Genomic DNA, 26,095 nt, shown 5'->3' with positions numbered 1-26,095 from the left:
AACAAAACACTGATGTGGAGCTATGCATTTTGTGTCCTAAAGAAGTGCTATGGGGTATTGGGCCTGCCCATTTAAGAGGCTGGCTCTCTCGAACTGTGAGCCATGGTATTTTGCCTAGTAATATATGCACATCTGCATAAAAAGAAGTGCCTGTATGCCAATATTTTACTTTGGAAATGCCTTTCTTCTTCTCATTTGTTATACTGCTGTTAAAGTTTGTAGTCATACTTGTGTTTTTAAAATATGTCTTCATTTTACAGTCATTCAAACCTGTCCAATTTCTTTGTACCAATAAGAAGCATATTTCCATGTAATGGGTGTTCAAAATAAAGGGTCCAATACATGTTCTAAATGTAGTTACCAGCTAGGTTGCATTCCTATTTTTCTATTAAAGCGGAATTAGTGGTTATTGTAAAGAAAATTAATTTGTTTATTGAAAGAATAGAACAGTCACATTAAGGCAGCAGCACATTGACTTTTTTCTGCGTATGCTTGCCATAAAAGTTTGCTAAAGAGAGGGGGCGTGGCTTGGAGCATCCAGATGGCGGTCGCACTCCAAGAGTGCTCTGGACCCCTCAAGTCATCCGCTCCAGACTACATCGCCAGCCATCCTTTCTACCTACTACGTCGCCGACAACCGTAACTAATCTGGGCCATCCGCCAGTGCCGGGACATTGTGGAACCGGGTGCAGCGACAGACTTTGAGCCCCGGTCTCCGGGCCGCCCTGCATCTAATATGGTGGCACCCGTTTAGCCGGGACCCGTGCCTGAAACTAAGGGCTGCTCTTAAGAACATCCCCCACATCAGATCAAGACTGCCCTGCTGCCGGACGGGGACACCAAACACCGCACCAGACGGGGGCGGACTCTGGGGGCTGCAGGCTTTACAGTGATCCAGTACCCCTTGCATCCTGGAGAAAGGAGAGCAGGCACGAGGCCTGGAGTGAGACCTCCCCCGCCCTCCCCCAACTAGAACTTCAGAGCTGGTACGCAGGTTTGATCCTGCAGCCACTGTCCCGGCTTGGGGAACAAGAAGGCCGGGGGATCGGCTGTTACATCGGGCGGCGGGGTCCCTCTGGGCGGGTCTTCCACCATCCTGGTGCGGAGATCCTGCGAGCTCCGGCTGCGTCCAACGGGGATCTGCACAGTGTCGCATGCAATGGCCGCCCTGTGACCCAATGAAATTGAGACTCCAGGCCTGCCGACGCAGAGGAACACCTGCCGCCTGTGCCTACTGCGGCCTAGTGATTCTTCCAAGTGGCGATGCAAGAGGGAAGGAAGGCCTGCCCCTGTCTAGGGTCTCCAGCTGAGGCGTGGATGCAGCTGGGGCCTTTTTGATCCTGCAGTTAACTAGTTGTACGGCGGGGAGGGAGTCGCAAAGAGGTGGATCGGCTGTAACACTCGGACAGCGGGGATCTCAGGAGAGCTTCTATTACAGGACCGGAGGCTTCATATTATGCTTCTCTTTCTTATTTATTGCTACTCACAGAAGCCAATGAAAACTTTTCTTATGCAAAACAATCTACATTTCCCATGATGCATGCACCACATCACTTCCTGCAGAGCCCCATAAGAGCCAGTAATACAGGAACCAGTCCTCTTTCTTTGCTGCTCACGCAGACAGGTAAGTTGAGCTCTCGATTATTGACAGGCTAAACGTTTTATTTTAACTATTGATGCGTTATTTGCTGGCAGCGGCGCTTTGTTATTTGGTTTAAAGCTTCACTAATGCCGCTTTGCATTTCTGACAATTGCCCGACTTTGCGGGAAGAGCTGGATTTCGCGCCCTGGGCGCTACGGAGCTCCCGCTGGGAGCGGGGATATTTCAGGGCTTAGCGGTGTTCCCTGGATACGGCGAGCGATGCGTGGGAGCATCGCGCCGATTTATGGCATTCTAGCAAGCGCGTCTTGCATATTGCATGTCAGCGCGTTGAGCGCTTTGATTCTAAAGCAGCACGGTACCGCCCCGCCTTCGGTGGTTGCATATCAGGGAGCCAGACACTTTCGCTTGTGTTTCAGGTTTCCACGTGAGTAGCCCAATTGGGCTATTTTGATGGGATTTGGGCTACGCACGTCGTAACTGCCCGTTTTCTGTCGTTTTTCTTTCGTTTTTAGCCATTCCAGGCTGACTTCCATACAGAGAGCACCCATTACGCCTGGCTGGCTGCAAAAAAGACTTGGGCCTGGAGGGAGCACACCTCCTTGGACTTTATTGCTCTTTTTGGCTCAACTACGCCCTGTGGGCTGTAATAATTGAAATACAGCTTTGGCTGAGGAGCTAGGTACCGGTGCTGTGGTGCGGCTCCCCCCCTGTTACTCCTCCTTACTGTTGCTTTATGAGCAAGTACGTGTACAAATTTGGCTCCACCATGGAAAATTGGGTGCACTATGAGGAGGATGACACCTTGTACGAGGAGGAAGTGGGTACACCTTCCATCGAGGAAAATATTGTTGAGGCCCTGGACACTTCCGTGCAGGAGTCAGTCAACAAGGCCCTGGAAAAGGCAGTTCCGGGAACTGTGCAGCAGGCATTGGCGACTGCATTGAAGCCTATTACTAGGCAATTGGAGAGGTTCGCGAAGCATCATGGCTTCACTACCCCAGCTGAAGGTCCTGCAGAGGAGCCATGGCCCAAGTCCTGGCCTCATTCTGCTTCTTACTCGTCACTCGTGTCCTGCGACGGAGAGGGTTCAGGATACTGATTCGGAACCTGCTTCCACCTCATCGGACACCCCTGATGATTCCCCTCCCAAGAAGAAATCTCGGAAGGTTAAGAATGTGGAGACTCCACAGACGGCCCCTACGCCTTTCACCTTCAACCCCTCGGATATTGTTCACCCTAGATCCTCGGATTGGTTGCCTGCCCCGGAGGTGGCAGCGTACCTCCATGAGAATTTGCGCAAGAGCTTTGACAAGGAAGTGCGCAACAGACTGCGGTCTAAATGTCCCCGACCAGATCTTTCGGACAAGGTGGCGGAAACGTCAGAGATTGTCTCCAGTCTGCTAACTTTCCTTAAAAAGTTTGCCAAGGACCCCAAGAAGGGTATAGATAGCGCCAGGCGAGGGTGCCAAGACAAGCTTCTTGATGTGGTCGGTCCCCTAGCCAAGATATTGGAGATGGCTCTAGAGGCGCAGTAATCGGGAACCGCTATGGATTCCCATGTATTGTCGGGCTGGACCCAGCGGGCTATCTGCCTATTCGGTAATGCCAACTGCACAATCTCCACGGAGCGCAGGAAGTCTATCCTGATGCGCATGGACTCTAACCTGACGGAGTTGGCGGCGGCGGAGCCTGGCCCACTGGCGGACGGAAACCTATTCGGCGACCGCTTCGTCAAAGATGTGGTGAAATACGTGGGCACCTTCACGACCCTGGACAAAGCTCAGGCAGGAATAAAACAGGTATTCCAGGCAGGGGATTTCAACAGGGCTGGGCGAGGCCGGTGACGCTCGTTTGGCCGTCAATTCTCCCAAGGTCCTCAGCGAGGAGATTTCGGACGTGGCAGGGGAGAGTGGGACTCCACCCGCGGTGGCACCTTCTACCCCACCAGGCAGCGCTTCAACAAGCGACGCTTTAACAAGGGATCCTATCGGGTAGGATTCCAGAACACCGAGTCTTCAGGTGAGCGCTCCAGACTTATTTCTTCTTCCATTGGGGGGACGTATTCAGCAGTTTTATCACAATTGGGTTCAACTATCACAGGACGCCTGGGTTTTGCAGACAGTTCAGGGGTTCCATCTAGAGTTCTTTCACACACCTTGTCAGGTTCATCGGCCCAGACAGCTTTCTTTTTCCCAACTAGAATGCGATTTCATAGATTCAGAAATAGAAGGATTGCTGCAGAAACACGCGATAGCTCCTTGCGATGAGGGCCCTCGCGGTTTCTGCAGCAATATTTTTCTGGTGCAGAAGAAAAGCGGTGGTTACAGGTTGGTACTCAATTTGAAGGATTTCAACCACTATCTGACTTACAAGCAATTCAAGATGGAGGGCATCCATCTGCTGGCAGACCTATTGAAGCAGGGGGACTGGTTGGTCCGTCTGGACCTGAAGGACGCCTATTTGTCCGTTCCCATATATCGTCCCCATCGCAGATTCCTTCAATTTCAATGGCGGAACCGGTGGTACGAATATTTGGTCCTTCCTTTCGGACTTTCCTCAGCACCGTGGTGCTTCACCAAGGTTCTGAAACCTGTCGTAGCCTACCTCAGGGAACAAGGGGTTCGCATGATTGTCTACCTAGACGACATGCTCATCATGGCGCAGTCTCAGGCGTTGGTGGTTCAGCACTTGCGCATCACTATTCGTATCTTGCAGAACGTGGGGTTCGTGATCAACGAACCAAAATCGGTTCTGTGCCCCACGCAGACAATAGATTTTCTGGAGTTAGTCATAAACTCTCAGACGGCCCAGCTCAGTCTTCCAAAGTCCAAGCTTCGGGATATCAAGAAAGCTTCGCTCATTCCTGACCAAACAAATGGTTTCTCTCAGGAGGATTGCCCGGATAGTGGGACTCCTTGCGTCGTCCATTCAAGCAATATTTCCGGGACCCCTACACTACAGGGCCCTTCAACGACTCAAAATTCAACACTTGCAGAAGGGTCTTTCATACACGGACGTAGTCCCTCTTTCCCAGCAAGTGAGGGAGGAGATGCAGTGGTGGTTGGCACACGTCGAGGCGTGGAACGGCAGAGCGAATTTCGGCTCTCTACCGGAGGTGGTCATAGAATCCGACGCCAGCCGTTGGGGTTGGGGAGCGCGCTGCGGAAATATTTCCACAGGGGGACGTTGGTCCCTAGAAGAGTTAAATCTTCACATAAATTGTCTAGAACTCCTCGCAGGATCATTTGCGATCCGGACACTATCTCCCAGGCAGGTCTCATGTTGCATCCTTCTTCGGATGGACAACATATCGGCGGTACGGTACATCAACAAACTGGGGGGCACCAGGACCTCAATGTTGGTGGAGATAGCGAAGGTCTTTTGGCACTATTGCCGGAGTCATCAGATTTCAGTCATAGCAGAATACATTCCGGGTCAGTCCAATGTGGTGGCGGATTGGAACTCACGTCACCTCAGGGACTACAGCGACTGGCAACTCCTCCCACGGGTGGTCCGGTGGTTGCAGGAGATATGGGGGTTTTGCGAGATCGACCTGTTTGCCTCCAGGCTGAACCGTCAAATGACGAAGTTTTTCAGCTGGAGGCCGGACCCATTGGCTCTGGCGACAGATGCCTTTGTGCAGGAGTGGACTCAGAAGTTGAATTATGCGTTTCCACCCTTCATTCTCATTCCTCGCGTGTTCACTCAGGTGATGCGCCAGAAAGCAGAAGTGATATTAGTGACTCCCTTGTGGAAGTCGCAGCCTTGGTTCCCGTTGTTGCTGGAGGCGAGTTGCGACTTCCCCAGGAGGATCCCATGGTCCTCGACGATGCTCCAGGGCCCTCATGGAGAGAAACACCCGATGGTTCTATCGGGGCATCTGTCTCTGATGGCCTGGAGACTTTCAGGCAGCGTTGGCAAATGCCAGGATTTTCGGAACAAGCTTCAGGCTTTATCAACCAAGCGTGGGCCCCCTCTACCAGGAAGCGATATTCTTCAGCCTGGGGATGCTGGGTTCATTGGTGCATGGGACAGCATGTGGATCCCGTGGGGGCAGGATTACCCTTTATTGTAAACTTCCTGTCCGAAAAAGCGTCGGAAGGTTTAGCGTATCGCTCTGTTAATAACTTCCGTTCCGCCATATCGGCAGGCCACTCTCAGATCGAGGGCAAACCTGTCGGAATGCATCCTTTAATATGTAAACTACTAAAGGGTATCAGAGTAGCTAATCCACCCAAACCAAAGTATTGTTCCTTGTGGGATGTCTCACTGGTTCTGTCACTGTTTAACAGATGGCCCGACAACAATATGTTGTCCAGGAAACAATTGTTGGCCAAACTGGCCATGTTGCTCAGCCTAGCGGCTTGTAGACGTTCCTCGGATGTTAAAGCTCTTGATATTCCAGGTAGAGTATTTACTCCGGAGGGAGTTTCGTTTAATATTACGTCCAGAACTAAAACTATGTCACGCAGTGTGGATTATCATGCTTTTCCCGACAATGCTAAACTTTGTGTGGTCCAATGCCTTAAGGCTTATGAAGAATGTACCAGGTCTAGTAGGCCTGATGGTGTGGTACAATTGTTGATTGCTCTGCAAAAACCTTACAAACCTCTGACTGCGGCTACTATAGCCAGATGGCTCAAAAATGTTATGCAGGAAGCGGGTGTAGATACTCAGGTCTTTGGTGCACATTCTGTTCGAGGCGCTATGGCCTCCAAGACCTTCATGTTGGGTTCTACTGTACAGGATATCATGCACTCTGCAGACTGGTCATCTGAGTCAACGTTTAAACAGTTTTATTATAAACCGGTGGGTGACATATCCTCTGTTGTCTTTAATCAACGTTAAACTAGCATAATACGAAGCCTCCGGTCCTATAATAGAATAAAAAATTAGCTAGCATTCGCGCCAAGAATTCTATTAAGGACACGGAGGCGAGGATTATCCCACCCGGTTAAATTACATGATTGTAATTATTGCCCACCCGTTTTGCATATATACTCTGATTACACAGAAGTTACGGGTTGTTCTAGCTCTGTTTTTTTCAGGATCCGAAAAGAAGATGGATTAGTCGTAATCCTGCTTGAAGTTGACGTTCTACCCAGCTGGTCTGGTTTCTTCCACGTTGGAAGCTGTTGTTGAACTTTGTTATAATTATTGGACTTATTGTTCGGAGCAAAGAAAGAGGACTGGTTCCGGTATTACTGGCTCTTATGGGGCTCTGCAGGAAGTGATGTGGTGCATGCATCATGGGAAATGTAGTTTGTTTTGCATAAGAAAAGTTTTCATTTGCTGCTGTGAGTAGCAATAAATAAGAAAGAAGCATAATCCTCACCTCCGTGTCCTTAATAGAATTGAAAATTCTTGGTGTGAATGCTAGCTAATTTTTTATTCCCCTCCCGTCGGTAGGGTTCCCTTAACGAAATCTTCAATCCGCTGCTGCGCCCTACAGCTTGGGTGCCTACCTGGCCTGCGGTACACCTTATTCTAAATTGCTGCAGCCTTGCTGGCGGTGAGGGGACACGGGCACACCAGACATCCTGATCCTTGGGCCACAGACACTCTATCTGGCATCTTGGGCGGCCTGATGCGGCGGAATCTGGAGGGCCCTCGAGCGGGGAGGGGATCGGCTGCGGGATCGCGCAGTAGTGGACCTCCGGGGACCCACCCTCCTGTCCCGTGGGGGCCCCCTTGCCTTGATCCGCTCGCCGGGGGAATGACCTGCCTCCATCTGCCCTGTGTGCGGCGAGTGGAGCGTGTGCTAATCCCTGGGCGAGCTGTTGAGAGAGCGAGGCTCTGCCGCTCCAATTGGAACATAGCCCACCTGCAGTGAAGAGGCCCTGGACCGAAGTGGGACCTGTCTGATTGCTGCTGCAAACCAGGTGAGGGTGTGGCAGCAGAGCCCTGGCGGGCAGAGGGATCGACTTCGAGGTCAAGCAGTGGCGGGCTCCAGGGAGCTGCCCCCCCCCCCACTTCCTGCCTGACCAGACCGGGTGCGAACTGCTCACTGTGGAGCAGGGTGCACACCTCTCATCGGAATAAGACGCGATTGCACCAAGACCGATACCTGGTTGCTTGACGGCCACCAGAAGCACCCATCATTGGACTGAGCATGGAACACTCACTTGCCCCGACCGGCCCCCGGCCTGTGTAGTTCTTTATCACTTGTAAAACCGCAAGTGGCACCCAGTCTCCAGGTGAAACCGACTGCCGGTTGGAGCGGTTTAGCTCTCGCCACAACTAAACCATTGCTGTGCATGCGGAAGACTACCCCCTCTACTCACTGCAAATTTATCTGATTGCCGTTGCAACTCTAGTCGGGAAAAACACGCAACGGCCCCCTCATCTCCAGACAGTCGCAAATAATCCGTAAAGACATACAAGCCATCCACACAAACCAACTACCACCCTCCCGGTGAAACCATCTGGCACCCGGCAGCATTGTTGCCTCCCATTGCTCCTCTCTGGATCTCCCGACCATGGGGAAAGATCGGGGCTCAAAAACGCCCACGACGCAGACCAAAATGGAGCAATACACCGTTAGCGAACATGGAATTCGATCCGAGGCTGCAGAAAGGCAAACCCTAGCGTGTGGGGACCTCAATAAGATTCTACAAGCCATATCCGCTTCACAGACCTTGGTTGGAAACAAGATCGGAGAGGTTTGAGTGGACATGGCCCTGCTCCAGCAAGACCACCTTAATACAACGGCCAGGATCACTGAAACCGAATCCTGCATTTCCTCTGTCACAGCTCTGAAGGAACAAATTACCCGCCTGCAAACTCAGGCCAAAGAACTTCACAGAACGGCAGAGGATGCCGAAAACAGATCTAGGCGCAACAACCTACATCTGGTGGGATTCCCGGAGGGCACAGAACATGGACCGATGGAATCATTCATTGAAAACTGGATCAACTAGTGGATGCCCAAGGACATGTGCTCTACTTGGTCCGTGGTGGAGCGAGCGCACCGCTCCCTGGCTCCAAAACCTCCCCCAGGTGCCCCGCACCAACCCATTATAGCACGAATCCTCAACTTTAGAGACAGGGACCTGATCCTGCAGCAAGCTTGTATCCCGAAAATCATAACCTATCAAAACCACACCATCATGATATTTCCAGACTATACCAGGGAAGTTCAATCACAGAAACGATCCTATACGGATGTCAAACAAAAACTCTGCACCCTCATCCTACAATACAGGCTATTCTTCCCAGCAAGACTGCGAGTGATCTTCCAGGCGAAAGCACATTTCTTCGACAGTCTCAAGATGGCCGGACTTGGCTGACGGAAGAACGTCCCCTCCGACTCCGATCTGTGACTTCAGCCCCGGTATCGCGCAAGAGACGCAAGTGGTCCCGCAGGGGCAGAGGGGGTGGTTCAGGGCTAAATCGGGCTCTCCAGTAACTGTGTCCTCGAATTCCCGGCACCAGGCTCAGATACCGGAGCCCCGCCGCCTGCGGGACTCTGGTTGCCGAGACCACTCACCTACTGGGAGCACCTCATCTAAAGTTCTGGTCATAGACTCCACGGACTCTGATCTCTCCTGTAGCTTGGCGATCCCCAGTTGAAGTTCCCACGGAGTGCCACAAATAGAACCAGATACATCAGAAAGCATGCAATCGAACAATGGTGAAATTCCACTCCAGTCAGATACTTCTGCCGATGTACACTCTGATCCTGTAACAAGAGGAGTCCACCACGCTTCACTGACTTTAAATGTTGTAATTTAGTACATCTCACCAGTTGCGGGCGACAGATGCTCCTGTTTTCGAAGTATGGGGTTAGGGGAAGGGAGAGTTGAGGCAATTGTCCCAAGCTTCTGGTTCTTCAACAGTTCAATGTTTACAGAATTTCAACTCTATGATAACACAGCATAGCGTTATGAAAACATGTCCGCAGACGAAACACAGAAGTCATACATCCCAACCTCCAAGGCATTTACTGCCTAGTAGACCCCCGCGGGACTACGGGCTTCCCCTACTGATCACAATATGACGACATACAACGGAAATTCTCTCCGTATCATGTCGTGGAATGTGAACGGCCTGCTTGCCAGGATCAAACTGACTGCGATCCTGCGACATGCCCAAAAACACGCCCCAGACATTCTCATGCTCCAGGAAACCCACCTCATAGGCAACCATAGTCCCTTCCTTGCAAGATACAGATTTGATAGATCCTGGCACTCGGGTTTCACACGGGGTGCAATTCTTTTAAACCGCAACCTACTTTTTGTACCTACCCAAATTACCAGAGACCCCAGTGGCGGTTTTGTAGCCTTCTCCGGAACACTGGACGGAGACTCCCTCAATGTCCCCTCCATCTACATTCCTGGTGCCTCCCACACACAGACCCTAAATCGCATAGGTGAGATGCTCTCCTCCTTGCCTCCCGGTACAATAGTTTTAGGGGGAGATTTTAACGCGGTCATGCACCCCAAGCTTGATGCCACGGGACCCCCTCCATCTCCCACACCACTCATGCTAACCAGTTAGCGACCTGGGCTGAAGCTATGAGTGTTTGCGACGTATGGCGATCCTGGAATCCCAGTACATCCACACCTCAGCAGCGCACCACAGCCATTCTCGCATTGACAGGATGTTCATGCCGGCCCTAGAGTGTCGTAAGGTCAGAGAGATACGTATCCTCCCCAGAGGTATCTCGGACCATTCGCCAATGCTCTTGACTGTGGGCGACCCTTCTATTGTCCTCCGCCCAATATGGAGGATGAATGGCTGCTTTCTCCAAGATCGGGAATTTAAAGAAACAATGAGAGCAGATATCAAACAATACTTCCTCACAAACCAGGGCTCCGCCTCATCCCCGGGCACTCTGTGGGAGGCAGGTAAGGCCACGATCCGTGGAGTCTCCAAGAGTCACCTCAAAGCCCAACGATTAAAGCGAGACAGTAGACTCGCCCTCCACGAATCTAAGGCGGCCCTGCTTGAGAGCAACACAGCTGACACAACAGATGAAACCCACATGTGAAAGCGGACACTGGTGCGGGATGAAATAAGACAGCTTTCTCTCAACTCAGCGAAAATTTTATGGAGGTCCTCCATTGCACTAGTATATGTCTGTGGCGATAAGAATGGGAAACTACTGCACAGATTAGTGCCCTACCCTTTAGCAAACCGAATAATTCCGGAGATCCGTGACCCAGATGGGAACATCCATTGCTCTCCCAAAGCAACGACTCAAACTTTCGCGAACTATTACTCAGGCTTGTACTCTGGGCAGAAACCAGGGCTCTCTCATACAGAACTGATCGCTCTGGAAGACCTTCATCTCCCCAAACTCACAACACCAGAGTCAGATGGACTAAAAAAAAAACCTGATCACAAATGAAGAGATACAAGTCGCCCATTTGCTCGTCTTGGCCGGTAAAACTCCCGGCCCAGACGGCTACCCGCAAGATTATTATTCCGCCTATTGTGACATACTTGGCCCGCACCTTGCGGCCCTCTACGAGGAGGCCATGGAAACAGGCTCTTTCCCTCCAGAGATTGATACGGCCACAATAGCCATTATCCCCAAAACGCAACCGCCCTCACCTGCCGGTGTTATCGTCCCATTTCCTTGATTAATACCCAAGTCAAAATATATGCCACGATTCTAGCTCAGCGCCTAAAACCGTACCTTAGCAAGTTGATCCATCCCGACCAACCCAGATTCCGAACACTCCATTCCATATTTCCCAAACCTGGTTCAGAGGAATAGACAGTCTAATTATAAGGTTTTCTGGAATGGCCTTCGGCCGTGTATGGCGCGCCTGCTCTGTCAGATCGCACCCTTTGACGGAGGCATGGGTCTAACAAATCTGTACTTACATTATCTTGCAACCCGCCTCCTGGTAATACACAATTGGTTTAATTGGGGGTGGTCCAATCCTGCTTACAGGACCGAGCTTAGGGACTTAGGCCTCTCCCGGGTCTAGGCTATGATTTATGGATCTCCCATTCCCAGGGACCTCCCCACGGTGACCCAAGCAGTGCTTCTAGCCTGGTGTGCCGCACTACGACACACCCAATGGAAGGACAGATTGTCTCAGCAGACACCCATTTGGCAGGGCACATGGTTGTGGGAGGTGGGGGGCCTGAAAGGTTTTGGGAGCTGGGATCTTATTGGCATTTCACAGCTTGGAGACGTGTGGGTGGGGGACCATATCCGCTCCTTTGCAGATCTGCAAACCAGACATTCGCTTCACCCATCCCAGTTTTACAGCTACTTACAGCTCCGCTAAGCCCTAGGTACGCACATACAGCCTGGCAGAACGCTGCTCGAGCACAGCCTCCTTGAAGCCCAAGTCATGATGGGTAACCTCGGAAGGGGAGGAGTCTTACGTATTTATCGCTCCCTAACTAATAACAGTCCGACTTCCCTTGACCCACTGAGAACTAAATGGGAGACATGGTTGGGCCCTCCAGAGGAGGAGGATTGGAGAGATGCTTTGATGGCACCCAAGACTATCACGGTCTCAGCTAAATTGCGCCTAGTCCAGCTTTATTACCTACATGCCTCCTACCTTACCCCTGCCCGCCTACACAGAGCAGGCCTAATTCCACAGCCAACATGCACAAGATGCAATGCGGAGTTCGCAGATATCTTTCACGTGGTATGGTCCTGTCAATGTGTAGCCTCTTACTGGGCCGCCCTGGAAACAGAACTCACAGGAGTGCTGGGGTCGAAGGTTTCACACAACCCCCTAAATATTTTGCTGGGTGTCACAGACGGGTCAGATGGCTCAAGAGCCGATAAAGTGTTTCTGGGGCTGCCCTTGTAGTAGCCAAATGAGATTTTGCAACGGCATGGAGTAATCCCGCCCCCTCCACTATAACTAAATGGGGAAGGGGAGTGAACTGGTACACCGCACAAGAGCTACCGCTATATGAGGCCAGGGGTTGTCCGGCCAAACACAGGAGGATCTGAGGTAAATGGTTGGGATTGCAAGACTAATCAACTTCCTTGTTTTTCCAAGTCTCACTCTATATGTCCCGCAGAAGATGGAGCAGCGCCAGTGTACACGGTCATAAATTGTTTTACTTGCCAAATGTCACATGTGCTGGCGCTATTGATCACGCTGTAATGTTTATATCACCATCTTTTTACAAAATCAATAAAATTATCCCAAAAAAAGTTTGCTAAAGATTTAGCCATCTCACTAACTGGCCATGGACAGACATATTGGCTTTGGCAAAGCTTGTTGTGCTTTGCTCACATGATTTGCCTTCTCTCGCTAATAACTATTTCTGTCGTTTCTCTGCCCAACTCTTCATTTCTTCAGTATAGTGCTTTTTGGCTCTGGCAAAGTAGTCTCTACAAAATAGTGGAACACTCTGCCGTGATGACGGAGGTCCTGAATTTATCAAGATGGTGCAGCCAACGTTGTGTTTTTCGGTCAACACTGTATACTAAAAACGGTTGCCGACAATGAAAATGCTGCTGCCATTAAATGCAAAACGTCTTGGTAAAAAGAGGTTGGGGCAGCATGCCTTCTCTTCAGGCAAATGAATTGAAAGCAAGATGACAGGAACCATGGCTGAGACATCGAGCTAAGATAAGAGGGGCTGGAAAAGGATATGGAGCACAAGCTGGGGAATAGGGGGTATACCATGGCCAAAGCAGAAAGAGAATCATAATGAGATTTGAAAAGAGAGAAAGACAGGTAAGTAGTGCAAGAGGAAATGGATTAAAGCAAACTCACATCATGAACTTCTTCCACTGAGATATATGCCTCTGTAGGAAGTCCTAGATCCTTTGGCTTCACGTCAATTATCACAAGCACCTGAAAGAAAAAGTGATCTACGTCTTAGAGAACTACAGTATTCCAAAGGGTTAAATGAAAAAAACATAGTGGATAACTATAATCTACAAGAAGTTATTTAGTGTGCTCTCTTCACAGGGTTTTCAGATCAGAGCTGCTGTAGTAAGCACATGCACAAAAAGTAGTTGTCAAAAATGCAACAGGACATCGATTTTTGGCAATACAGAAAGTTGAATTTTGTTAATCACAGTTGGAACACAATCGCACCTATTCATAGTGGAAGACCCGGCCAGTCACTGCACATAAAGCATAAGAGAACAAAGACTAGGAGCCTTTAGAGGGCAAATACAGCAGCATCACATTGCACTTCACACTGGAAGTGTTGTAGCTCAAAACCTGCAGTAGACTGGTCTTTCACCAGGTCACTACTGGCAGAGGCAGAACTATCATCAATGCGAAATCTACAAGACTTTCATGATCGCCAGGACGGCCAATAGAAGGGGCTGAACATAGGAGGAGCTTACTATGCCATTAAATTTATACTTGCAACCTGAAAATAACATTTTTCATGTCAATACATCACAGGGTATACTATCCATGCAACACAATAAAGTAAACATGGCTTCCCTTTGTGGAATAAAGTTTTATTTTTTTAACTTACTTTTCAATCTCCAAGCATCCTGTGTCAGGCAGAAAAACAAACATCTGGCTTGGTTATACCTCTGCAACACAGGATAGCAGCTCACGCTCACACGCACGCTCACACACACACACACACACACACACACACGTACGTACAAGTCATTGAGTGCAAATGACAAAGCAGAACAATACTCACTGAGTTTGGACAGTATCTTTTCATGAGCTCGTTGATGGCAATGTCATTCTTGTGTAGTTTGGGCCCTGTATGGTACCAGCCCACTATCCGTTCTCTGGCTGTAAATAAGAACAGTTAAAGTTTTAGAAGAACATAAGCTTCTCTTGCTTGTTTTTAAGAACAGAAGTATCTTGCAGAATATAAATTAGATTTGCGGTTTTCAGGTTTTGTGTGTGAATTCTGGTGGGTTTTTTCAGGGTTCATACATGAGATTTCAGAGAGCAAAGCTCCATCTAAGTCTCTGTGAAGGAGGATGGCATCAAGGCGGTAGTTCTTAGCCTGGACTGAGACCCTGCCTGTAGTTCAATTGCGAACCTGCTAACCACTAAACAGCAATGCACAGTGAACAGCGAGCTGAAACAATCAGAGGTGAGCCATGTGCCCAAAGCAAGTGAATGTAGGTCTATGGAGCGCAGGGTCTTTGTGGAAGTCAAACAGAGATATTATGAGGCTTCTTACATGGCGAGGGTGGATCATAGTGGGAGCAGCCATCACATTAAAGTGCTGCGAGGTAGAGGTTGTACTTCTACTACCTTGACCTCAGAGGGCTTCAAAGTAGTAAATGTGCAGCAAACTCCAGCGTTTTCCCGTTTCTACTGAAAATCAAATATTCTTTTCAGTAGTGCTTTATTGGTTATAATCTATTTTAGCTGAAAATCGGAAACCTTGAATATAAAACATCTTTCATATCCTACCATGTCATAATATCTTCCTCTAAAACGTGTTCTGTAAAGAGAGCATAAGGGGGAAATCGGGCTGGGTTGCAGTTATGGACGTGAGGTTACGTCACCATCTAAGACAAGCTCAGGTGGCCTCAAGCCCTGAAACACGAACTAGAGTAAAGTCCTTATAAAATCCACTAGAAAAATACATCCGAAGTACACATAATCAACCTACTTCTACCTAAGGTACATAAATAAGCACACTCAAAAACATTAAAGGAGGTGACTCCTTCCATATCCCAAATAGTTTGTAGAATATACCCGAGGCCATCTAGTACTTAGACAGTAAAATAAAGTCTTGACAAGAATACCCCATTTCATTCATGGCAACACATGTTGATTATTTAATGCCCAAGTGGGCATGTGTTGCAAGAATAAGCTATGCACACTTTATAACCATTGACTGATTCAAGAACAGAAATAAATCCTGTTGGCATCTATATATATATATATATATATATATATATATATAAAATCATCACTAGGTATTAGTTAACTTAAGTATCTAACTTGCGCCCTTGCCGTGTACAAGGTAGTCATCAATTACGTCATTACAGATGTCACACTGATGCTATCAATGATGTCATATTACAGGTCATGAGTGAAGTAATAATATGTGAGGTAATAAGCAGTGCATAGCTTGGGTATGAATGAATTATAGTTAATTCAGTTAACTAGAACATGTGAATTAAGTAGTCTTATGACAAAACGCAATTGGAGCTGCACCACAAAAGAGCACACATATGAAACACTATCACATGCAGATGTTGTGTTCAAATGAAAAAATCAGAAAAGAAATGCAAAACACGATACGCAATGCACTTCGTGGGGATTGTCCACCAAGCCGTATGCACTATAATTGAAGTGCGTCCGGTTGCAGTGACGACTCTCGAAACAGTATTCTGATTTTCTGACCGTTTCAATTGAACAAAACATCTGTATGCCCAACAGCAACATATCGCCTTTTTGAGAAGTTGTCTTGATCCGGTCTACATCACTTGGATCACTATTTATATAGTCCCATACAGATGCCGTATACTGGCACCTGTACTGGAAACTGCGCCTTGACCTTTGGTGCACATCTTTGGATTGACATAGGCGATTCACACCTTAGCTGCCCTGAAGAAGTCTAATGTTTAAATAGACAAAACACGTTGGCTGATGTTTTTTTATGAATGGAATATACCAAAATAAAGGAAGAAACAAATACTTATGGATAATATAGATACTGTTATTTACAAGGAAGTGTCATATTAGATTGTGATAGTGTTTCAATTCATATGTGCGCTCTTTTGTGGTGCAGCTCCCATTGCGTTTTGTTGTTCTATACTCCCTTGGGAAGGGAGGCATCCTCGGGCAGGGGGTGCATGTGGAGGATTGCACACAAGGACATACTATACCACCACAAATAGCATAGGTAACTAATGGTTTGGGTGCTGGTTTGTGTTTAAGTAGTCTTATGATTGTAACAGCACAAAATTACACAGGGCCACGCTAAGCACCGTTGTAGTACCACGGTACAGTAATTTTTTTAAATTTATTTTAGACACATGGGGACTGTCTAAATAGGCTCTAAATAAGCTCTTCTGTGGGTTTATTTACTGTTTACTAATACCTCAAATGATATAGCCGCACAATAGTAAAGGAGAGGATAATCTGGGATGACTTTAGAGGGATGTAAAAACAAACCATATAAAGGCAGGTGATCAACTAGGAAATTTAGTAGGTGACTACTGGATAGTCTTGTTTGTAGCATTGTTATTCTTGGCAAAGAAGAACTTTGAGCATTTTTTAAAAAGGATTTGCATAGGAAGACTGAGAAACAGCAACAAGGGTTCTTATTACTTTTAATTACAGCGAGAGAAATATTTAAAGCTTGGTGCATGGTCTACATTACAGTAGGCTTTTACCAATGTGGCACTATAAATCCCTTAAACCCACGGTAGCTGTTTTTTTGGGAGCTTTTAGATAATGAGCACTAAAACTCAGACGCGTAGAGATTATCAAATGCAAAGTCCCACAAAGTTTTGCCAATATTCACTTACGAAACCTTTGCCCAGCTCCCATCAAAAGTGATCAGCACTCACCATTTACTTTCTTGAACATCCCATACATATTTTCCAGGTAGTCGTGGTCAAGGAACCACACAGAATCATCCTTCTCATCCTCGTCAAAAGGTACTGGAAAGAACAAGGGAAACTATTTTAGTAAGCAAAAATAGAGGGAAATCTGATGTGAGCAATCAGTGGGTGCATTGATAAGCTTCACACAGCAAGATCAATAGCATCAATCAACACACAGCAACATTAAAAACAACTGAGGGTTTAAAGGTGGGTCTTTGGTTGAAATTAATCTAGCTATTTCTAAATAGCAGTAAAAGAACAATCCGATCCTAAATACTGGGAAATGTTCAGTGCAAACAAAATCTAACTCCAAACTGGACACAAACTGCTAAAAAAGATTAAGTAATCAAAAATAATACGATCATGTATTGCGCAGATTTTGACTCTTTACTCCTGCAAATTACAGGTGTAACTATTATCAATTTCAGAGGTACGCAGCAGGACTGTAAAAAGCCGATGCATGTAATAGCATAAGCACAGTGACATGTTCCCATCTGTGGTGAACAGTGAACTTGCTTCATCTCAAGTACCAATTTTTTCAATACCATTTCCAGCCAATCAGGTTGTGATAGACTACTATCTGAAGATAAGCCTTGGATTTTTCAAATGATCACCAACACAACAGTTACACACAAAGGCATTTAATTAGATTTAAGTACAACACAGATAAGGCTCCTCATACCATTACCATGAGAAACAATACCCATCAAGAGTAGCCGGTCATAAGAAATCCGCTAAACAGAAATAGTGTTTATCATAAAGATTATACAGGATGACAGAGGTCGTTGAGAAACTAGTTGAAGGGGATGATGTTCACTTAGCTGAGCCATCAATCAGAGGGTAGCATACATACTGCACGCCTGAAGAGGGTGCCGCCTGCACAACCCAAATGCAAAAAATGTATGAAGAATAACATGCCTTGTAGTGAATTATTAAGAGTGTAGCCCAGCTGAGGTATTTTGCTCATATAGATAAAAGTGACCACAACTCAGTTCACAGAAAAATCAAGTTTCATCAAACAAATACTAGCATTAAATAAAGCCTGTTGGTTGGTAGGCAAGGAGGGGGCAGGAGATAGAGTATGTGTGCGCATGTCGGGAAAACCAGTGCTCATAATGTATGACAGTAAATTAAGCCAGATCAAACTTACTACAATTACCCACAGGTAACCTCACAATTGCCTGTAATCAAGAACTTGTGTGTTTGTCCAATTCTGGGCAAAATCAATCAGCATTGCTTTGTGCTGACATAGAAAGTCTCAACCCAGAAATTATTTGTAGAAGGATATACATGAACAATGTACATGGCACCCAGTCGCTCAAATACAACATGATGATTATAACGGTATGGGCCTCATCATTGGGTTGACATGATAATGGATCTATGCCAAACCCCGGGACATTCTGAATGCAGGCCTTGAAAAATTATCAAAATGTACCTAGACCTGCAGCTCTAGTGCCTTAAATAATCTACTCTTGACCCATAAACTGGTTTCAAATGATCTGATCATGGGCAAATATTTGAATTAATTGAGCCGCCATTTTCTTCATTATCACATATGAGAGCACCTCCAAATGTGCAATTTCAGCATGTCTGCTGTACAAAAAACTATTTTATTTGATTTAACAGACTAAACTTTTTTTCCATATAATAATAATAATCTAGCCACATATAGGATACACATGACCCCTGATTCGCCTCTTAGTTCACTAACAGCATTGTCATCAGGGCGGGGGCAAAAATGTTTCTCAAATTATGTTTAAAAACTACCACTTTGAATAAATACATAACTAAAGCATGAAGTGGTAACACACTGTCATTTGTAATTAGCAGCTTTTACATTGAAATGGCAACAAACTTTCCCATTGACATGCAGCTTTACTTATAAAACTATATGGTGTACAAACAATGTTTGGAAATAAGAGTTTCTACAAATGTGTGTCATTTGCCCATCACCAAGTAAAGTGTTCTGGTTTGTTTTACTTTTAAATAACTCTGTTTGCATCACACTTAATTACAAAAAAAGGGGTTTGCCATTCCTGATATTATGAAATATTGTAATATTAATTTACATGCTTTTTATTTAAATGTTATGTGTTAGAGAAAAATGACATCTTCAGACAGCTCACTTGACAAAAACCTCAAACTCTAGTAAGAGAGAAAAATAAACCTAATTTTCCAAGCAGCAATTAGTTAAAAGACAAACTGACATTTGACCTCTTTTCTTGAACAGACAGCAAATGTGTCAAGATAAAACCAAAATTTAATGGCATCTTTATTGCTCATTCCCTTTCTAAATGAACAAAACCACTTTATCTTTCCAGTCTAAGTTTACTCACCAGATGGGACTAGTAGGTGCTAAAAATAGTTTGACCTGATCAATTTTTACTTGCATTTGTGAGTGGGTGAGTAGATTTTTCGAGGCCTGGAAACCCAGGTACCCATACCTATTGAGTAGCATTCAAACAGAAGGGAATGCCACACAGATGCAATAGGCGGTTGACTAATCTCTTGAAGCATGTTAAACTCACCTGCAAAACTGTTGGATACATCTAGTATTTTCTTGTGCCATGAGCCAAGCAGCACTCCGACAACTCGCTTCTGGTTCCCAACTTTCCCAATTCTAAAGAGATTCAAGTACAAACGCATTATTACTGCACCACACTGAAGAAGACATTTATGTGTGCGCCAAAAATGAAAACTGCCAATACCGTAGGAATGTTAAGACCTTTTTACCGAGTGACTTTAAATATTTGGGTGCAGAACATTTGAAAATATAATCAATTACTTGATTCTTTTGCATACATCTTCACAAACAGGGAACCCCTGTCTCAAGAGTAAGTACATAACTACTGAAAATAGTGTCCAAGCTTGGCAATGAAACCTTGTGAGTTCCAATAACCATGCTGGAAAATCGGTTTTGGCTAGGTCAGCTCTCTGAGCAAAAGGAAGATTAAAGTAGAACATGAACATTTAAGCATATTCTAACCATTTATACATCGCAGTAAACGTTGGTAACAGTGACATAGCTGGAATACTCACGGAGAAAGCTTCAACATACAAGCTAATATGGAGCATTCTGTTGCGGAAAATCCACAAAATTAAGGTACAATTCATTGTAAATTGGGATTTGTAACAATGAAGACCAATTGTTTTTTAGGGGTTAGTAGAAAACGCCTGAAAAAGAATATATACTGTGTTATGTGAAGCTGTAAATTGTCAAATGCTTTTAAAAATTCCTTTACACTGGCTTCTTAAATGTTTTTGCAACCTAGATGTAGCTGTTCTGTAGTAGTAGTATAACACTTTATTCGATATAAAAATATCATAAAAGTACGAATATAATTAATTCATCAATTAATCAGTAAAGGTCCATCGGTATACAGCATGTGACAATATAAAAATAGGGTTAAAAAAGGAGTATGTACAGATAAAAAGACCATAAAAATCAATTCCTGATTTAACAGAGCAAAATACACATGTCTCTCTAGAGGCCTAGCTCTTATTAGGACTCAACAATTTGGTACGCGTCAACCAGGCACACCCCAAAAATTTAGCTACCCCGCAAACCATGGCAAGGGAAGAGGTATCGGTTAGAATAGAGCGCAACGCCACCCTAAAATCCAGAAACCCCAAGTTTCTGCAGATTGGGCTAAGCCATTTCCTCCTTGCTGCTCTATAAGCCGGGCACGCAAAGAGGAAATGGGAGATGGATTCATTGGGGGCACAACACCCGGGGCAGTTGGCAGATGTAACGCTCTGTTTTTTCCAGCCCACCACCAAAGCACTGAGCGGGAGGGTTCCTAGCCTGAGCTTCATGTATAGTGTTCTATCTCGTGGAGATTGAATAAAGTCGAGATACTGCTCAGTTTTGATGTCCGGCTTGTGCTCCCGGACCTGATCAGTAAGGACCCCCCGATTGGGGTTTCGATCTTCCTCTTCCTTCACCCAGTCCCAATAGGCTTTTTTAATAATTTGCTTTGCGGGTGGAATCTGGCTGGACCATGCCTCCCCATAACCAATTTCTATGGCCAGCTGTTTTAGATTGCAGATCCATTTTATCTTGTTACCTGTATCTAAGTTGATAATCTCATTCAAGACAGCAGCATAGCTGGCCAGTTCAGGGGTGCGTCTCAAGCGAACCCAAAAGAGCAACGGGCGCAGTCTTACTATGTCCTTGATAGAGCGTTTGCCCAGATCACCACGAAGCGGTGACAAGGGAGTAGAAGATGGTAGAGAAACCAGTCCTCTGTAGAAATGGTTCTCAGATCTCTCCAGGTCACTGATATTCTCAAACCCCCATAGCTCCGCCCCGTATAATGCTGAGGGTAAAGCCTTCCCGTCGTAGACCACAAGGGCCGGAACAACTGGTCTACTAAAGGAAAGTCGCTGCTCTCTTCAAATTGCCCCCGCCACCCTCTTATGGTTAAGGAGCATTTTCGCTAAATGGCTGTTCCACTTCATCTTATTGTTGATCCTAATGCCTAAGTAATCAAAGGAATCTACAATATCTAGTGACATGCCATTGAGCGTGATCCCATTCCTAAAACGTTTGGATGGGGATAGTGTCATTAATTTTGTTTTGGTGGTATTTATCACTAAACCCCGTGCATCACAAATCTTGCTAAACCTATCGAGCAGTTTTTGTAGGCCACTTGGACTTTTAGACAACAGAAGGGTGTCATCGGCGAAGAGGAGAGTAGGAGATTTCTCCCCTGCCAGGGTTTGGGGCATCAGATGGGTCCTCTCTCAAATGGTCAACCACCCCATTTATAAAGAGCGAGAACAACGTTGGAGCCAGCACACAACCCTGGCGTACTCCTCTATTCACTGCCACCCTTTCTGTCAGCTGGCCCTGATTGCCCCACCTAATTTTGGTATAGTTCCCCTCGTGAAGACGCTTGATAATATCAGGGATCAAAGATGGAAAACCCAGGTCGGACAACACCTGCCAGAGCTTGGCACGAGGGATCAGGTCAAACGCGGTCTTAAGATCGATAAAAGCCAAATACAGGCTACCTTTCCCGAGGACCACTGCTTTCCAATAGATCATATAGAGACCTGGTCCATCGTGCCCACCCTCTGTCTAAATCCTGCCTGGAAATGCGAGAGCACACTGCCATCGTCCATCCACGACCTTACCCTCATAAGGAGGACCCTGCCAACCACCTTCTGTATTACGTCGATTAGACTAATTGGCCTGTAGTTGGCCGGATCCTCCCTATTCCCCCTTTTAAATATGGCTACCACTTCAGCACCCTTCCAAGAATCCAGGACAGGGTGACCTCTAGCGACTAAGTTCAATATGAGCAAGATGAGATCAGCCCATAGCTTTGGTTCTTGCAGGAGGAGATTGCCGGGGATGCCGTCAGGTCCCGCCGCCTTTCCTGAAGCTAACCCAGTGATGGCAAGGGAAACCTCATTGATCGAAAAAAGGTCCAGTGAGCTAACAGCCTCAGGTATGGTGTCTAACAAGGGGTCCCCCAAGGATGGGGAGGGCTTCTCGCAATTAGTGGATAAGGAGCCATCGCCGTCACAGTACAAACCAAGGAAATGTGAATGCCATTGCTGTTCCGTGATATGGTTAGGCAACGGATCGGCGTCCTCACGACTGCCTCTGTCAATGAGGCCCCAGAACAGTGTGGTATCTTTCAAAAGGGAGGCAGATTTGAGATCCTGCCAATGCGCTTCTTCCCAAATACGCTTGGCTTGCTCAATTGCCCTGGCGTACTCTTTCCTAGCAGATCTAACAGAAGAGGGGTTGTTGCTTTGAAGGGTCACAGATAACATGCGTCTCTTTTCCCTACATACACTTGTGTACCACAAATTGGAGGGCCTAAAGGTTTTTTTTATACATGCAAGGCCCTGTTGTGGAAAAAACACATTCCCAACTTTTCAAAAAATTCTTGATAGAAATTTGGAAGGGAAGAGTTCTGGGTTCCCTCAAGGGTCTCCCTGAACAGATCAAGCTCTAAGGACTTTTGTTTTATCAGGTCTTTAATTTTACACAGTTTGTCCTCCTCATGTGAGACCCTATGCCATTTAAGGCGTCGATTACAGTTAGAAGGCTCCACTTCTTTTGTTAGAAATCTCACTTCATTATGGGACCTGGGAACTGACCAGTTGTTACTTAAGAGCATACATAACGAATTGTGGTCGCTATCCAAGGACGGTATAATTTCCATATCCAATAAATCGTGCCAGAGCCGTATATCCAACAGGATATAATCAATCCTTGACGGGCAGCTAGGCCTATTATATGTGTTGGCCCCACACAAGTCAGAGCGTGTCCTGCCATTTACAGCTCTTAAGTTGTACTCCAATGTTAAGGCACTCATTTGTATGGCCCTTTGGGTCCATTTCTTGATTGGGGCCAAACTAAGGGGAGAAATTGCATATTTAATGTCCTGCTCACCAATACATCATCAACACAAAGGGGTTCATAGGTACAAATGAAATCCCCTGCCACAATAGATACTGAATTGGGATTAATGCTGGACAGCTCGCTCTCTAATGCTGATATAGTTGAAGAGGATTGTACCCCAGGGGACCCTCTAGCATATACATTGAATATTTCCAGATTAAAACCATTTTTGGGGCCTTTCACCATCAGGTGTAAAATATCGTTTGAGGGAGTTAGATGCATAGTAGTTAACCAATTTAGAGAAATGTTTAGCCAAATGTGGAGCCCCCCTGCTGGTCAACCTTTCCCCGATTTGGTGGCTGGAATAAAGTAGGTAGTAAATCCCGATTTGTGGAGGGGTGCCAAGCTCCAAGTCTCCTGAAATAGGCAGATATCTTGGTTATCTATAAAATTGTTCCACTCGGGGATCAACAATTTTTTTTGCAGCCCTGCTATGTTCCAGGAGAGAAAGCGAATTGGCCCAGGCCTACTACCCGCAGGACGAATACCTCTATTTCTTATGTGCCTACTGCTATCGGCCATTGGACTCCTCTGCTCCACTCTCCCTGTCTCCCTGTTACCTCGACAAATAGCTGCGTCGTCTTTTCCCTCCCCTTTTAGTTTGGGGCAAAATGCTGGTGGCAAAGTTGTATCCAGTCAATCGACTGAGCTCAGACCGGACTCTATTCCTTCCCCATCTAATGTCCATAATGGGGAATTACGAAACTGAGTTGCCGAGTGCCCGGGAGGGGGGGGGAGGAGAGGGGTGTTAGTGCGAAATTCAAGTGCAACCAGATTGTCAGCAATTTCGGCATTAAATACCTGTATCTCAATGCAATCTGTCTGTGAGCCATCTTTTTTAATCCTCCTTACTTGTGCCACATCCTCCCGTATTACTGACCTACATCCCCTCACATATCTTATCCAATGGATTACTTTATTATGCAGGGATTCGTGGCTTTCATATCTATGGGGACACAAATTTTGGGACCTTGGTCATGTAAATTGTAGAAATATGGTTCCTTGTGTATGTATTGCCCCTTGTGGGAATTAAGCATGGCTGTTCGAACTGTCCTTCCCTGGTCATAGCGGTGCTATCAAATTTGGCTCTTCTAGGATGCCAATCTAATAACCTGCCCAAGTTACCCTTGTCATAGTCCAAATCAGAGTGTAGATTGTTTTTTTTATGGGGAATAGAACTATCAGTAGGAAACTGAGCTTGAGACACATGGGCCAGATACTGGCCCGAGCCTAACCTCCCTAGAACTCCCTCCCACCAGCTCCCTGCCCGTACTAATACAAGTTGGTGGAGGGGAGGGAGTAGCTAGGGCAAGTGGCCGGTGTTCAAGCACATCAACCTTCTCTCTCAACAGAGCCAGTTCCCTTTCAAGGAGTTCCACTCTCTGCCGAAGAGCATCATTATGGGAGCCGCACAAACTGCATTTTGCTGGGCTAGCAGAGGGCTCGGTCACACCTACTTTACTCGGGGTAAAAGGTAAGCTGCTCGCGACGCTAAGATCTAGAACTGCATACCTATTTGAGCAGGGTAGTTGAACAGTAAAGCAATCACGTTGAATTCCCTCACTGGAGGCTCCTATAGAGTCACTTAGACCTAGGTTTTTTTGTGTGATAAGGGACCCTGAACTATCCTCCACTGGGATGTGTACTTCGCAAATGGAAGGCTTTTTGGATGGTTTTTTGTTAAACATTGCGGGAAATAATTTTTCCAGTGGCTGTGCCAAAACTGATGCTTCCTCGGGATTATACACATTGACAGCTACAGCAGTGTTATTACTAGTACCCAAAATATCTTCACAGTCATTCACAATTGCTTCGATTCTAGTTAGAACACAATTGCTAGCCGCATGGGAGACTTTCTTGGCTTTTTTCCCTCTCTTACTTAAGAGTGCCCCCCCCCCCTCCATAAGCTTCCTCTTTCCCATTAGGATATTACCACTGGACGACAAAAATAAATGCACAGTCGCTAATATCGGCTTAAACGTCTAGCCGGTTTGCCCGGCCTAGATGCAGCAACCAGTACCTGCAATCATGTACTCGTAGACCAGATATCAGAGGGATGGCCCAGCCCTGCCTCCTCCTGGCAATGACGGGCGCAGGCGGGCCCGCCCTTGGCCCGGGCACGCACGCGCGCGTCCCGCGCTGCGGGAGGGCTGGTCAGCTTTTGATTGCCACGGAACGGTGGTGACGCAATAGGCGTGCGACACCCCAGTGGCTTCTGGGAGCTGTAGTCCACAGGAGGCCGTTCCCCTCACGGCGTGGCCCGATGGCCAATGGTCCGGCTGGCCGTTCCCCTCAAGGCGCGGAAGGCAGAATGGCAGCGGTGGATTTAGGTAAGAGGAGCCGTTACGCTCATGGCAGGATCACCAATGCAGCCCGCGTAGCTGTTATGGATTCCTAGTTATCGGCTATTTTCAGAAGATGAACCTTTCGGAAGTCATACAGATGTTGAGAAACTTCAATAGTTAGCAACACATGCCAGTTAACAAGCCCAGATCTGAATTCTACAAGTCTAACACGCATGTATTCCCTCTTTCTGAACCTTATCCTATGACCACTGAAAGCCACTGCCTGGGCCTGA

The 26,095-nt window shown here is 46.7% G+C and overlaps 1 protein-coding gene across 1 annotated transcript in view; it reads right to left on the bottom strand.

The window, feature by feature from the left end:
* PSMD7 (proteasome 26S subunit, non-ATPase 7) overlaps positions 1-26,095 on the bottom strand; it is a 46,749-nt gene that overhangs the window by 11,799 nt on the left and 8,855 nt on the right. Inside the window, exons 2-5 of the mRNA XM_085639572.1 lie at positions 19,625-19,716; positions 17,058-17,150; positions 14,210-14,307; positions 13,312-13,392 (exon numbers count right to left, since the gene is read on the bottom strand). Coding sequence (XP_085495698.1) covers positions 13,312-13,392; positions 14,210-14,307; positions 17,058-17,150; positions 19,625-19,716 — 364 coding nt within the window. The remainder of the gene's footprint in view (positions 1-13,311; positions 13,393-14,209; positions 14,308-17,057; positions 17,151-19,624; positions 19,717-26,095) is intronic.

The sequence above is a fragment of the Triturus cristatus genome, chromosome 12 (assembly GCF_964204655.1).
Source record: "Triturus cristatus chromosome 12, aTriCri1.1, whole genome shotgun sequence".
NCBI classification, from domain to species: domain Eukaryota; kingdom Metazoa; phylum Chordata; class Amphibia; order Caudata; family Salamandridae; genus Triturus; species Triturus cristatus.
This window is presented reverse-complemented; position numbering and strand designations above follow the sequence as displayed.